Source organism: Chrysemys picta, chromosome 22 (assembly GCF_011386835.1).
Source record: "Chrysemys picta bellii isolate R12L10 chromosome 22, ASM1138683v2, whole genome shotgun sequence".
In the NCBI taxonomy this organism is placed as follows: Eukaryota; Metazoa; Chordata; order Testudines; family Emydidae; genus Chrysemys; species Chrysemys picta.
In genome coordinates this window covers 984,114-999,539 of record NC_088812.1, presented here as the reverse complement: position 1 = coordinate 999,539, position 15,426 = coordinate 984,114, and the positions used below count along the sequence as shown (strand labels likewise).

General features: G+C 61.6%; 1 protein-coding gene across 1 annotated transcript in view; it reads right to left on the bottom strand.

Annotated features, from left to right (window-relative positions):
* LOC101951774 (intercellular adhesion molecule 5-like) overlaps positions 1–13,365 on the bottom strand; it is a 47,670-nt gene extending 34,305 nt beyond the window's left edge. The window contains exons 1-7 of the mRNA XM_065576457.1: positions 13,001–13,365; positions 10,639–10,911; positions 9,796–10,107; positions 7,803–8,084; positions 6,574–6,852; positions 4,317–4,559; positions 3,370–3,581 (exon numbers count right to left, since the gene is read on the bottom strand). Of these exons, the coding sequence (XP_065432529.1) occupies positions 3,370–3,581; positions 4,317–4,559; positions 6,574–6,852; positions 7,803–8,084; positions 9,796–10,107; positions 10,639–10,911; positions 13,001–13,058 (1,659 nt within the window). The 5' untranslated portion in view covers positions 13,059–13,365. The remainder of the gene's footprint in view (positions 1–3,369; positions 3,582–4,316; positions 4,560–6,573; positions 6,853–7,802; positions 8,085–9,795; positions 10,108–10,638; positions 10,912–13,000) is intronic.
* Between the last annotated feature and the right edge of the window lie 2,061 nt (positions 13,366–15,426).

The following is a 15,426-nucleotide window of genomic DNA, read 5'->3' as shown; positions in this document are numbered from 1 at the left end:
TGTGTGTGCACGCGTGTGTGTGTGCATACACCTTTGTGTGTGCAAGCGTGTGTGTGTGTGCGTACACCTCTGTGTGTGCACGCGCGTGTGTGTGTATCCATGTCTGTGTGTGTGCACGCATGTGTGTGCCGGGCCCAGCTCCCTGCTAGCCTGGGAGGGAGTGTGCCAGCAAATGCTCTGTGTGGTTCTGGATCTCACCCGAGCCGCTGGATGCCTTTTAGCACCTTCATGGCAATGCCCTTGGACGCTGAGTTTGGGCTCGGAGCTAATGCCCTGCTCTAGCCCCCAGGCAGCTCCCCCTCCCCCTCCCCATAGCGCCCCTGGGAGCCAGGGCAGGGCTGTATCCCACTACTGCCCAGTGACTTGGCCCAGGCCACCCAGGAAGCTCTGGCAGAGACGGGAACTGAACCTGTCCTGAGGCCCAGGTTAGTGCTCTAACCACTAGGTCGTTCTGCTAGACATCCCTGCTTGGGTGCAGTGACTTCACCCACCACTGAGATGCATCCACCTCTGAGCTGGAACGTGGCAGCTGATTGCAAGCAGCACCGTGACGCTGCCCAAAGGCGCAGGGCAGGGAGTGAAACACGCTGGGTGAATCCGCTCTTGCTGCAGTGGCCAGACTCTATGGACGCAGCCCTCTGCCTGGCGTGAGCCCTCCTGCCCCCGCTGGGCAGCCGCCGCTTTCTGCACTAGTCACGGGGGGTCTCGCCAGACTCCCAGGACAGGTGCCAGTCCCCCGGGAGAAGGGGCAGCGCGGGTGGCACGGGAGGGATGGAGTGGGGCGGGGGGCAGCTGTACCCGGGGCCATGGGCACCGTGCGTTCAGTCTAACCAGGACCCGGGCAGGGCGTGAGCCACACAAGGGGGCTGTTGAGTTTTGCAATCTCTCAGAGATGGGCTGCAGCTGCCCGTGCCACCACTAGGGGGTGCTGCTGGTGCGTACAGTGCGGTATGGTGGCGAAAAGTGACTGAGCCGGAGGGGGGGGGGAGAGGCCTATTCTGGGCTCTGCCAGTGACCTTGGACAAGTACCTGCGCCGCTCCGTGCCTCAGTTTCCCCTGATGCCCCTTCTTTAGTTAGATTGTGAGTCCTGTGAAGCAGGGACTGTCCCGCACGGTGCGTCTCTGCAGCGCCCAGCACAACATGACCCTGCTCCTGGTTGGGGTCACTGAGGAACTGGGCGCGATAGATCCTCGATATCAGCCAGGTTGGGGCAGCGCCCGGCGCAATGGGGCCCTGATCTCGGTGGGGGTCTGTGCAGCGCCTGGCGCGAGGGGGCCCTGATCTCGGGCAGGGTCTGTGCAGCGCCTGGCGCGAGGGGGCCTGATCTCGGCCAGGGTCTGTGCAGCACCTGGCGCAAGGGGGCCCTGATCTCGGGCAGGGTCTGTGCAGCACCGGGCGCAAGGGGGCCCTGATCTCGGTGGGGGTCTGTGCAGCGCCTGGCGCGAGGGGGCCTGATCTCGGCCAGGGTCTGTGCAGCACCTGGCGCGAGGGGGCCCTGATCTCGGGCAGGGTCTGGGCAGTGCCCGGCGCGAGGGGTCCCGGATCTCGGCTATGGGCTCTGTGTAATGCGAGCAGTTAAGGGTCACGCTTGCGCGGGTGCCAGGAGTACTGTTCTGATCAGCTCCGGCCACCCGCCCCAGTAACCGCACGGAGAGCTGCCGGGTCACGCTGACAATATTTACATCCTTTATTTGCACCAGCAGGACCAGCCCCCTTAGCGCTTTACAGCCTCGTTCTCGTTAGCCGGCCCGCGCTCGGTTCTCCGTGATTTTAGCTCCTGGCTCGACCCGGGTGACCATCTCCCCAGTCGGCAAAGCTCCCGTCGCCCCAGGCCTCGGCGCTGCTTCTGATTCGCAGTGCGGCAGCTGCCTGGCGCTCGGGGCTCCAGGGCGTCGCTGCCCAGGCCTCTGCCTTGCAGCTTGTGCCGTTACTCACCCCAGTGCAAACTGGGCGTAACCTGGCGGGACGCCGGTGGGGCTGGGCCAGGGCTCTGAGCTGCCGGGCGGGTGAGTCGGACTCCCTGCTCAGGGCTGTCAGAGTGGGGCTAGGGAGGAAATTTCCCCCCAGGGCAGCGTGGCGGGAACCCTGGGGGCTTTTCCACCTTCCTCTGCAGCGTGGGGCCTGGATCACCCCAGCACAGGGCCCCTGATCAGTTCCCTGCATGGCAGAGCTCCAGGGCTGGTCTCTCCTGTTCTCTGCCCCGGGCCTGACCTGCTGGGCTCAGCACAGGGGTGACGCGCTGAAAGGCTGAACTGTCCCAGGGGCTCAGCCCCCTCCCTTGGGGGGGGATTCCCCAGAGCCAGCCCCCAGCGAGGCACCCCGAGAGGCTTGGCCAGAGAGCTCCTTGGTGCCCCCCCAACGCGCCGGGCTCTGCTGGCAATCCCGGCCCCGAGACACGCTCTGCAAAGGCCACCAGCCCTTTAACTCTGACGCCTCCGGGGCCAGCTGCTCCCCAGCCCCCCGCGGGGTCGGAAAAGTCCCGAAGGGGAATTTCCCACCGTTTGCCTTTAACATACGAACAGTTCCCTTCGCCCCCTGCCCGAGTCTCTCCCTTACGCTCTCTTCACACAGGCTGGGGGCTTTCGCTTCCAGTTATTAACGTCATTGACCCCCCACCCCCGTACTGGGCCGTGGAGCGCAGACCCTGGTCCCTGCCACGCCGCGCCCAGCTCAGCCCCACAGGCGGGGGAGACCTGGTATCCCTGAGTCCGCTCCATGGCTGGGGATACGGTGGAGTGGGGGACGTAGCGTCTTGCGATTCAGCTGATCCGAGTAACAGACCCCACGGCCCGTCTCCGTTGCACAGACCCGGCGATCCCAAAGCCCGTCTGGTTAGTGTCGAACCGTTTTCACAGTGATCCCGTGGGTCCATCGCACTTGCCCCGGGCGGCTGCCTCCCCAGCTGGGGCAGAGCTGCTGTGCGGCTCGGAGGCGCCTTCCCCATCGCTAGGAGAAGTGGTTAGAGGCGGCCGTTAACGCCGTTCCCCTCCCGGCACAACTGTTCCGACTTTAGTGTTACAGGCGTTTCCTGCTGGGCCTGGGGTCTCCCAGCCACCTGCTTCCCCAGCGGGGCAGAGCTCAGCTGCAGCCAGACGTCCCTCCAGCCAAGGACACGGGAGATTCCAGCCCTGGATGTCCTGGGGGTGTCTGCCCCGCTCCGGAGGCCTCCCTCCCTCTGATCCTTGCTCTCCTGAGAGCAGCTGGTGTGTGCATGGGAGGGCCCCATGCTGCCAGTGCAGAGGCTATGAACCGCCAGGCTCTTGGCATTGCCCAGCATCCCGAGGGTTAACGGGGGCTCCCCGGGGGCAAAGGGGTAAAGCAGCAGCGAGGAGCCCCAGGGCTCTGGGTCCTGCACTCCAGGCCTAGACGCTGTGCTCCAGAACAGGTGTGTTCTGTGTGGCCCCGTTCAGGCTCATCTGTTCGGCCGGCTTGCCCTGCTCGGCCTGCTTGGCCTGCTGCTGTTTGAGCCGGTATTTTCGGATTCTCGTGGAGCGGTAGTACATGTAGCCCCCCACGCCTAGTCCGGTCAGAACAGCAGCCGCACCTACCAGCCCCAGTGTCAACACCACGATGTTGAGATCTGTTAAAGAAGGAGCAAGGTTGAGAAGGGCTAAGAGCTGGTTCAGACTCATGGGTAGGGCAGGGGGCAGAGGACTGGGACTCAGGACATCTGGGTTCTATTCCCCTCAGCCACTGGCCTTGGGCAAGTACCTCACCCGCTCAGTGCCTCAGTTTCCCCTTCCACTCTGCCTGGTTAGATGGTGAGCTCTCTGGGGCAGGGACTGTCACGCCGCGTCTGGGCAGCACCCGGCGCGACGGGGCCCTGATCTCGGCTGGGGTCTGGGCAGCGCCCGGTGCGACGGGGCCCTGATCTCGGTTGGGGTCTGAGCAGCGTCTGGCGCAATGGGGCCCTGATCTCGGCCGGGGTCTGGGCAGCGCCCGGTGCAACGGGGCCCTGATCTCGGCTGGGGTCTGGGCAGCGCCCGGTGCGATGGGGCCCTGATCTCGGTTGGTGTTCTGTCATATTACACATAATTAGTAGGAGGACGAGTTGGGACAGAGATGAACCTAAAAACCGCCAGGCTGCAGGACTCTGCCAGTCTGCCCTCCAGCAGGACGCCAGGCCAGAGAATGGCAGCCCGGATCCCTGTACTGAGCCCCCGTGGCTTTGGGGGGTGTTTGGGCTCCTAAATCCCATGGAAAGTCAATGGGATTTTACCTGAGACCCATTAACCTGTGCTCCTAAATCCCTTTGTCGCATTTGCACGCCCACCCTCCAAGTCGCCTGCTGGAGGATCCACCAAAGGCCACTTACACTCCACCTGGACGGTCACATCCCGGCTGGCCGAGCCGTGCGCATTGGATGCTTTGCAGAGGTAGGTCCCGGCGTCCTCTCTCTTGACCTGCCGCTGCACCCCGATGCTTACGGGCACCCCGTCCTTCGTGCACTCCACGGCTGGCGCTGGGTTCCCCCGGGCCAGGCAGGAGAAGGTTTGCTCCGTCCCCTCCTTCCAGATCCACTCCCTGGGGCAGCCGGAGTCGTTCATCCTGGGCCCGTCTGGAAGCGAGAGGGGGCGGTTGGTTACGCTGCCCAGGGCCGTGTAGCCCCATCTCCTGCCCACCCCCGGGGCTGCTGCCAAGGACGGTGGCTCTCCCCTGCCACAGGAGCCTCCTCACTGGGCTCTCCCCACTGCCCTGCCTGGCGCCAGCAGGCCTTGCCCTGGGGCAGCACAGGGGGCCCGGCGTGCAAGGCAACGGACTGGACTTGGGAGCTCTGGGGTCAAGCCCTGCCTCTGCCATGGCCGCCCGGTGTGACCTGGATCTGAGCCAAAACCTGATAAAGTCACGAGAAGGCCTCAGGTTCCCCATCTGTAAAATGGGGCCAGGGATTCCTCCTGTCTCAGTAGCCTGGGAACATTCCCTGGGGCAGGACTGTATCTGTGCAGCACCTGGCGCGACGGGGCCCTGATCTCGGCCGGGCTCTGGGCAGCACCCGGCGCGACGGGGCCCTGATCTCAGCTGGGGTCTGGGCAGCGCCCGGTGCGACGGGGTCCTGATCTCGGCCGGGGTCTGGGCAGCACCCGGCGCGATGGGGCCCTGATCTCAGCTGGGGTCTGGGCAGCACCCGGCGCGACGGGGCCCTGATCTCAGCTGGGGTCTCGGCAGCGCCCGGCGCGACAGGGCCCTGATACGCTAATGCTAAGAACTGATTGGACCCAGTGCATTTCTCTGGCCGCTTCTGCACAGGAATGGCCGCCCCAGGTCGCAGGCACAAGAGAGTCGCTGTCCCAGCCAAAAGAAGAATTAGAGACTAACACATTTATTGTAGCATAAGCTTTTGTGGGCTACAGCCCACTTCATCGGATGCATGTAGTGGAAAATACAGAAGGAAGATCTATATAATAATATATATATACACAGAGAACATGAAACAATGGGCGTTACCATACACGTTATAAGGAGAGTGATCAGTTAAGGTGAGCTGTTGTCAGCAGGAGAGAAAAATAACTGTTTGTGGTGGTAATGAAAATGGCCCATTTCCAGCACTTGACAAGGAGATATAAGGAACAAAGTAAAACTATTTCCCCATGCTTATCTCACCCCCCGCCCCCCAGTTCTTTATATCTCCTTGTCAAGTGCTGGAAATGGGCCATTTTCATTACCACCACAAACAGTTATTTTTCTCTCCTGCTGACAACAGCTCACCTTAACTGATCACTCTCCTTATAACCTGTATGGTAACACCCATTGTTTCATGTTCCCTGTGTATAGATCTAGATCTAGATCTTCCTTCTGTATTTTCCACTCCATGCATCCGAAGAAGTGGGCTGTAGCCCACGAAAGCTTATGCCCAAATAAATGTGTTCGTCTCTAAGGTGCCACAAGTACTCCTGTTCTTTCTGCAGATACAGACTAACACGGCTGATACTCTGAAACCTGTCCCAGCCGAGTGCGTCGGAAGAAAAGCTTGTGGGAGTGGAGTGGGAGGATGGGCCAGGAGCCCTGGGTTCGAGTCCTTGGGTGAGGGTCTGGGGGCTCAGCTGCCAGCTGTGAAAAGGGGGCGTTGCTTCCTGACTGCAGGGGGGCTGTGACGGAGCAGGGAGCGGGCGGATTTGACTGGGAATGTTGCAGGGGGGTTACATTGGGGATGGGAAGGAAGCTACCTGAGCCAGGAGGGGGGCTGGGAGAAGTGACACCTGCCCAGGAGACTGGACAAAGGAGAGGAGGAGCAGAGGGGAGGGGGACAGAGCTGCTGGAGGAGTTGTTAGTGTCAGTTTGGGCTGGGTGGTGCAACCCAGCGAACCCCAAGCTGGGGTCTAAGCTCCCTGCACCCCCCAGAAGGACTTGACTGAGGGATCCCGGTTGTACCTACACGCTCTGCTGCAGACTGCGTTCCTACTGTCCACTAAACCTTCCATTTTACTGGCTGGCTGAGAGTCCCGGGGAATCCCAGGAAGAGGGGTGCCGGGCCCTGACTCCCCACACTCCGTGACAGGGGTGAGCGCAGAGCGTGGCCGGTGGGGCCGGGGCCGGAGCAGCACCTAAGACGGAGCCGCGGCCCCTCTACTCACAGAGGACAGTGAGTCTGGCAGACGTGCGTTTCATGGCGGGGATGCTGGAGTTATGCCTTGCTTCACACGTGAACTCCCTCCCGTCGTCTTCCTCGCCAGCCGTCAGATGGAGCTGCGCAAGGGGCTGGGCGGGGGGGCTGGAGACCAGGACTCGCTCGGCGTCTCTGAGCTGGAGCAGGACTCCCGGGGGGTCGGCCTCAGGAGAACGGCACGTAACGGTCACGCTGCTGTTAACGAGGGTCCGGGACTCGGTTACCTCCAGGACGGGCTCAGGGAGACCTGCAAAGGACCGGGACAGAGCTGCTGTTTGGCCCGGGCTGCCGATCCCCGTCCGAGGGGGAGCACGCTGGCTCCCCGGCAGGACGCTTCGCTCGAGACCGGACGGGTGAGATGGTCGAAGTCAGCTCGGGGCTGGACACACCTGGCCCGTTCAAGTTAACGCCCAGACCCCGAAGGGAGTTAGGCCCAGATCCCATGGGAGTTAGGCACCTAAGTACCTTTGAGTACCTGGGCCCAAATTCCTCCCGCAGGTTGCTCCACGCATGGACTGGTACCTAAATCCCCATGGCTCCCGCGCCTCTCCCCTCCAGCTCCGGCCGGTGAGGGCTCCGTTGTCCGGCAGCGCCCGCTCCTCATGCCCTGCATCAGGGTACGAACCTGCCTCTCCCTAGCGGGGCAGGCCGGGCCAGGGGCAGACTGACCCCGGTCTCCGCATGGCCGGGGGCGGCTCGGTGGCCTTGCCCGCTCCCTTCCAGCCCAGCGCGGCTCTGACTCTCTGGAGCTGCTGGGAGGAATTCCCTGGCCTGGGCTACGCAGCCGCTCGGCCGCGATGACAGACTGGTTTGTTGGGAGCACCTCGGCTCAGTGGAGCGCCTGTGTGGGAGGGGGGCCAGGTCAGAGCCCCATAGAGGGGTGTCGGGGGACGAGTCCCAGGCCAGGCTAGGACTAGGCGTGGGAGCAGGGAGGGGATCTGGTGTGGGGGGGACCCGTGGGAAATCGGGCCGGGGGGGCTGAGTTCTGCTCTGGCCTTGGGGCAAGTTTCAGCCTGAAAACTCAGAGGGAAAGTCCAGGGGGAGGAACCGACCTGAACTGAAAGCAGCCCCCGCGGGAGCTGAACCCACAGAGATCTGCCCAGCCTCCGTGCCAGCCCAGCCCACAGTGCCGACGTCCCCCGCCGAGCCCCCGAGCCCCTGAAATCCGGGCCGGCCGGGAGCCCCCCAGACACTCACGGTAAACGAGAACGCTCTGCCCTGCGGATCTGGACACGGGCCCCACGGACACGGTGCAGTTCAGCTGGTGCCGTCCCAGGGACGGGGACCGAACCTCGCCCTGGGCAGTGGCCGTGTCGTCCAACGTGGTGACGGTGAAGTTCAGGCTCTCTCCCCCAAAGGACAGGGTGAACCGGGCCTCTCCCGCGACGGGGAAGACCCCGGCCACCCTACAGCGGGCGAGCGCCGTGGTGCCCACCTCAATATAGAGGGAGGTTTGGAGCTGGGGCTTCTCTGGGAGATCTGCAGCGGGCGAGAAAAACCACCGCGGGGCATGAGGGAAACATCAGCAAAGGGAGCCCCTTGGGACCCTGTGAAGAACTGGGACTGTTCGTAATGTGATCTGTGAATGCTGAGTGGGGAGGTTGGCTGGGACCATCTGCAGGGGGGATGGGAGACTGGCCTTGAGGGAGGATACCTGAGCGTGTAACGTGAGAACCCAGGAGGGGGCTGGGGCCAGGTGACACCTCTGCCCGGGAAATGGACAAAGGCTGGGGGAGGAGCCGGGGGGAGGCTGAGTGAGATGCTGGAGGGGGTTAGAGTTTTGGAGCTGGCTGGTGAAATGGACGGGGCCCCAGACAGGGCTCTGCCCCCCAACGGGGCTGTGGTGTCCCTGGGGCCCCTAGATGGACCAAACTAAGGGGGTCCTGATGTCTGTACCTGCAAGACCTGTCTTGGGCCGTATTCCTGTCGCCTAAATAAACCTTCTGCTTTACTGACTGGCTGAGAGTCATGGTGAATAGCAGGAAGCCGGGGTGCAGGGCCTTGTGTCCCTCACACTCCGTGACAGACCCAGCGACGCGGCGACAACTGGGGCTGAGATGCAGTTTGCTCCCGATCTAACTACCAACCTGTTTATCCAGCCCCGTGCTGTCCCACCCCAGTCCTCTAGCCCCATCTCGGGTCTCTCTATCTCCCCACTGTCCCCTCCAGCTGTCTGTCCATCCCCTGCCCAGACTGCACCCTTCTATCTTCCTGTCCAGCCCCAAATCGCACACACACACTTCTCCCTCCATCCCCATACCCTGCCCCCAGCTGATGGACCCATCACTGCCCTTCCTGGCCCCGTTCCACACCCTGCTCTCACCAAAGCCCCGTAGCAGCCCCGAGAGCGCTCTGCCCTCCTCTGCTCCCGCCAGGCCAGGCCCCAAAGGGGACGAGGCACCTGGAGGGGAAGGTTGAAAAAGGGGAAGAAACCGTCACCCCGAAGGGGAAGCAGGAGCCTGACGCCGCACGAACTCCATGCTGTGGGGGTGAGACAACCCACCCCCTAGGGACCCTCCCTCTGACGGGTGGGCGGGGGGCCCCACCCTGGGCTCAGACAGTACCTTGGCCCCCACCCCCGGCACTTTGGCCATGTGACTACCCGTCCCCCCTCTATGTAGGGCATGGGAGATGGGTGGCATCCCTTTAAATCGCTGTGACCCCTCCACGGGCGCTCACCGTGTTCTGCGTGTCGGAAGCCAGCCGCAGCTGGGCCTGGTGGGGCTGGGGGGACTCGCAAACAGGGGGCTGGGACCTCACGCAGTAGGTGTGTAAAGAGCAGGAGAGGCATCAGTCTGCGTTAGGGGAGTCCCAAAGGGGTCGCCCGGGACATCTCGGCCACCTGGGAGAACAGATCTCAGCCCCCAACCTGGGACCGGCATCGACGGGCCCAGGACAGCAGGGAATCCATCCTGGCCAGGGAGCATTTGGTGCCCCTTTGTGGGGGGGTGAATGTCGGCAGGGGGTGCAGGGAGCGGGGCCGTCAGGCAAAGCCCCTGTGTCCCCTGAACGGCCAGCCCCCGGAGCGGTGTGTCCGGCACACAAAGCGTGTCTCTGGTGCACGGAACGGTGTGTCTGGCACATGGAGCTGTGTCTCTCGTGCACGGAGCGGTGTGTCTGGCACATGGAGCAGTGTCTCTGGTACACGGAGGAACGGTGTGTCTGGCACATGGAGCATGTGGGAACTCACCATAAACCTTGAGTTCCACCGCAGAGGAGCTGTTTTCGAAGTGGGACCCGTGCAGGTCCAGGGCGGTGTGGCAGGTGATCTCCTGCCCGTGGTCCCGTCGCTGAGGGGTGATCTCCGTGATCACTGTGACGTTGTCGGGTCCGGTCCCGGTGTGGTTCTGGAAGGTCTCCGTGTGCAGGGTCTCTCCTCCCCGCCGGAGGGTCACGGTGAGGTGTGTGACGGGAGCCACGTTCAGAACCCGGCACATCACGTTATAGGCCTGGCCCAGCTCCATCTCGGGGAGCGGCTCCAGCACCACCCGCTCCGGCGCCCCTGGAGCCAGTGGGGGAAGCACCCGAAGGTCGATTAATTGGATCCCGTAGACCCGGGTGCTGCTGAAAGGCGCCGCTGGGGGAAGAGCCTGGCAGGTGCATCCCCGCGCCCCAGGCCGGCTGAGCCCTGCCCCGGAGGGGACCCTGCTGGCGGCGAGAGCCAGGCTCAGTCTCGCTGACCGGCCGGCAGGGGCTCGAAGTGGGGCAGGGGGTTGGGATGTGGATTCCTGCCCTGCCAGGAGCCGGACTGAGCCCACCAACTCCTCCCACCCAACGGCTGCCCGGGGGTAACTCCACGCAGGTGCTGCCTGGCTTAATGGAGCGGAGCCAGTGTCCCCAGAGGGGAAAGGCCCGTGTCCCATTCTCTGCCCCCGGAGCCAGCCAGTCCCCTGCCCTAGGGCCAGAGCACAGCCTTGTACCCTAGTTTCTGCCAGCGACTTTTCCCTTTCTCTAGCTCTGCCCTGCACCAGAAAGTGTCAGTGGCACAAAAGCCGCCCCAGACCCACTGCAGCTGGGAGCCAGCGGCACTTACGGTAAGCGGAGATGTTTGCAGTCACCAGCTTTATAGTTCCATTGCAGGTGAAGTAGCACTGAGGGGACGACGCCCACTCCTTGATATTGGTTAGGAGAAAGGCCTCCCACCTGGATCCATTTTTCCTATCGGTTTTGGTGAGCGAGGTCTCAATGCCGCCGCTGGCACCAGGAACCTGGCACGTGGTGCTGCAGTTTATCCAGACGGACCCTCCGTGCTCCACCATGGCAGCTTCCGGCGAAACGCTCACCTCAAACGAGCCCTGCGCGGCCCCTGAAACAGCAAACACCCCCGTCACGCTGCGCCCCTGGGGCACACTCACGGCAACGCAGCGTGCAAGACCCACAGCCCAAGTGGGTGAGCTCAGCCCTGGAAACCCCTTTCCCTGGCGGGGACCGCTCCTTGGCGAGGCGCAGGCTGTTTTGGCTGGACAGGGCCGGGCGTTCTGCGCTGCGGCCCGAGGGGGCTGCGCCTAGCTGCTCCTCTTAGCCAGGCGCCAGGCGAGCGACGGCCACAGCGTCACCTTGGCTTTGGAAAGTCCCGGGTTCGGTTCGCTCCCGGCCCCAGGCGCAGTGGAGGGCTGGAGCGAGGGGGAAGCACTTTCCAGAGAACCACGTGGTGCTAACGGGGTGCCTTTCCCAGGGCAGGAGGAGCTCGGCCGGGGCTGGTTCTGCAGGGACCCATGAGAATATCCCCACCCAGCCCGTTGCTCCCAGCAGCCCTTCGCCGCAGGTGCCAACGGGCGCTCTCTCTCTCTCTCTCTCTCTCTCTCTCTTGATTACCGCGAACCTGGCTGAATACTGCACACCCCCAGGCGCCCCCTCATCTCTGCACTCTGCCCCTCGGCTGCACTGTGGTCCGAGCGAGGCCCACGACTTTGCACCACTCTGCCGAGTCCTGGGACTGAGTTGTTTGCTTTCCCAGGTCACGGGAGTGGGGGATTCCTGGCCTCGTGCCCGTCCAGCCACGCCCGCTGGGTACAGGAATTGCAAAGCGCCTCCGCGGCGGACTCTGCCCTCGCTTGCCCCAGCCAAACACTTATCCCATGGCAGGAGCCCGGTCTCCCCTTCCACCGGCTCCCCCAGCCCCTGCCCCGCCGCAAAGAATTCAGGGTCGGATCCTCAGCTCGTGGGATCAACCCAGCTCCCTCGGCTCAGTGGAGCAAGGCTGATTATCACCTGCCGGGCATCAAGCCCATAATCTGAAATTGGCAATGACACAGAATAAAGAGTGGGCCAAGCGTGTCCCTGTTGTAATCCCCCTGCAGAACTTGGCCCGGCACAGGGGCTGGGTTCAATACTCCACAGGGCCAACTCTGGGTCCTCAATCTAGCGAAAACAACCTGTTGAGTCCAATGGGAGTTTTGCTCCAATAGGGACCGGAGTTTGGCATCATAATTAACAATCCAGAATTATTGATGTCGCGTTCCAGTCCTCAGAGACCTGCTCTGGTCCACGACCCCGGCCAGCCGAACAATGGCTTGCAGCGTGTGTGCCAGGAGAAGGAAAACAGTTTCTCTCCCTGCAGCGCGCGGTCACTCCAGTCTGCCAGGTCCACGCAGAATCTGGCCCCAAATCCCCCCAAGACATTTAGGGGCTGATAACCCCCCCTGGCCCGGCTCGCCATGCAGTTTGACCCCAGTGCAAAGTGAGCGTGAAACACTCCTAGATCCAATGGGGGCAGTGCTCCCCTCGCACTTGGGCGGCAGGCCCCCTTCCTCAGCCTCACGCATGGGGCAGATTCCAATCTCAGCTCCCGGCATTGATCCGGAGTCACTCTGGAGGAGGGGAGGGGGCATGGTCGCAGCAGGGTGCACAGGAATGGAATCGGGCTTGTGGGTCTGGAGACTTTCACACACACACACACACACACACACACACACACACACACACACACACACACACACTATCTGCACTAGGGACACAGAGACACCCCCCCACACACACACACCACACACACACTGTATACACACTAGGGACTCACACACACAGTGTATATTGGGGAGTGTCTGTCTGTCTGTCTCTCTCTCTCTCACACACACACCACACACACATACACTGTATTCGCACTGGGGACTCACACACACACAGTGTATAACATTGGGGAGTGTGTCTGTCTCTCTCACACACACACATACACACACTGTATACGCACTGGGGACTCACACACACAGTGCGGGTAGAACACTGGGGACACACTTTGCTTCTCGGCACGAGTATCACTTTGGGAGACGCGCGCACACACAGTGTATAACATTGGGGAGTGTGTGTGTGTGTCTCTCTCTCTCTCTCTCTCTCTCACACACACACACACACACACACAGTGCCAGGGGGCTGCAGGAGAGGGGGTGGGTCCCGCTTACCTGCCAGAGCTGTCAGCGCGCACCAGGCCCAGAGCAGGACAGGGACAGGTTGTGCCATGGCGCTGAACGCAAACTCTTCCTGGGGGCTCTGGGGCCGGATCCCTCCCTGGGGAGCAGCCGGGCTCGTCCTGTGGGGAAGGCAGGGCGCTGACTGAGCTGTCCAGGAGCTGCTTTATATGTTTAGAGAAGAATTCAGTGCAGTTCCCGGAAGCCCCAGCCCTTCTGGGCTGGCTGAAGGAGGGGATTTCCAGCCTTGCTTTGTCAGAGGGACTTTTGATTTTCTAAGGCTTTCCATGGTGTGGTTTCCCAGGGAAAGGCACACAGCCCCCCTCCCAGACCCGGTGCCCTCCAGGGGGGCTGGCTTGCTTGGGACGGAGCCCTGGCAATTATGTGGCAACAGGGACAATACAGGGGCTTACCCGTCCCGCACTGCCAGGATTCCCAGTCCAGTCGTGACCCCCAACCCCGCACACACGCTGCACCAGGGCCTCACTGGCTATGGGACCGGGGGTACCGCCCCACCAGACCTTGGTTCTCTCCCCCCTCCCCGACTTTTCATAGCTCTATGCTCCACTTCCCCCCCCCCATCGCAGATAGTGGCCTAGATGCTGACACAACTCTCCTCACCCCCTGCACTCGCTCCAGAGGGGATCACACCCCACAGCAGGGGCCCGGAGCCTCCTCACGATCTAGGGAGCCCAGCTGGAGACAGACCCGTGTACACTGACTGCCAGAGGCCCAGTGCTCGGCGCTGGCTGGGAACCCTTCAAAGTGTCTGCTTGGGCGTCCACAATCAACAGCTGCTTCTGCAAACTGTCCGCACAGCTGGGGCGATCATGGCTGAGACAGAGAGAGAGAGAGAGAGAGATGGGGTGTAGATAGATAGATAGAGGGGGTGTGTGGGGATAGATAGATAGATAGATAGATAGATAGATAGATAGATAGATAGATAGATAGATAGATGTGTATGGATAGATAGATAGATAGATAGATAGATAGATAGATAGATAGATAGATAGATGGTGTATGGAGATAGATAGATAGATAGATAGATAGATAGATAGATAGATAGATAGATAGATAGATAGATAGGGGGTGTATGGGGATAGACAGATAGAGGGGGTGTATGGGGATAGATAGATAGATAGATAGGGGGTGTATGGGGATAGACAGATAGATAGAGGGGGTGTATGGGATAGATAGATATGTGTGGGGATGGAGCGATAGTAATACAAATAAATAAATTAGCTACAAATACACAAATAACTACTAATTATTACAATAATATAGACGGACAGAAGGACAGACGGACAGACAGACGGGCGGACAGACGCTACGGAGGGCAAGACGTTGTGGTTGCTGTTGTTTATTTCTTAGAACAGCAGCCAGAGGCCCGGTCAGGACTAGGGCCCAGTCCGGATGCTGCATGAACAAAAATAAAATAAATCCTGCCGCGCATGCACGTGTATCACACCAGACACGCATCTAACTACCCCCTCCCCCCCCATGGGTCACCTTTAACCCAGCCTCCTGTTTGCATTCCCACGGCTGCTACATCCCCGGGGTGAGCGCGCGGTGAGAGTCGTGTCCGCGGCGCTCTGCGGCGTCTCGTTTCATCCTTGTGGTTTAGGGGTTGCTCAAGGGATGAACAAGTATTTACAGCATAAATAACGACACTTGTCAAAACTCTCTGCAGCCCAAGGGGGGGACCATTTGGCCTTGTGGTCAGGGTGCTGGGCTGGGACTTGGGGGAGCTGGGGTCAATTTGCAGCTCCACCACTGACTCCCCGGTGTGACCTTGGGCACGTCCCTGAGTCGCTCTGTGCCTCAGTTTCCCCATCTGGAAAACAGGGTAATAAAACGAGCAAGTCGGTGTTGCCTAGTGGTCAGAGCAATGTGCCGGGGCTCAGTACACCTGGCTCCCATTCCTGGCTCTGGTTCTGCTCTCCTGTCAGAACGGGGTGCGTGCGTGTGTGTGTGTGTGTGACAGCTCCTTCGCTGGCTTAAAACAGCCCTGCAGTCAGACATGGGGGCCAAAGGGCCGGGCTGCATGACTCTCCGAGTGCACACGACACCACAACACCCTCCCGCCGGACACCCTGGGGACAAGAAAGTGGTGCTGTGGGATACACAGGCAGCGCCAAGCATTGCTGGAGATAGCAGAGCCTTTAAAGAAAGGAAACATTGTGGAATCTGTTCGCTCATTGTCTGTATTAAGGGACTTGACCCAGATCTGGGCCCCAGCAGGCTGGGTACTGCCCTGAGCCTGACCCAGATCCGGGCCCCGGTGCTGCCCAGCCCGAGACAGCCCCTGCCCCAAGAGCTCACGCTCGGAGACAGGGGAAGGTTCATTATCCCCAGTCACAGGTGGGGAAGCTCAGCCTGGAGGGATGCAGTGACTTGCCCAAGGTCACACAGGGCGTCTG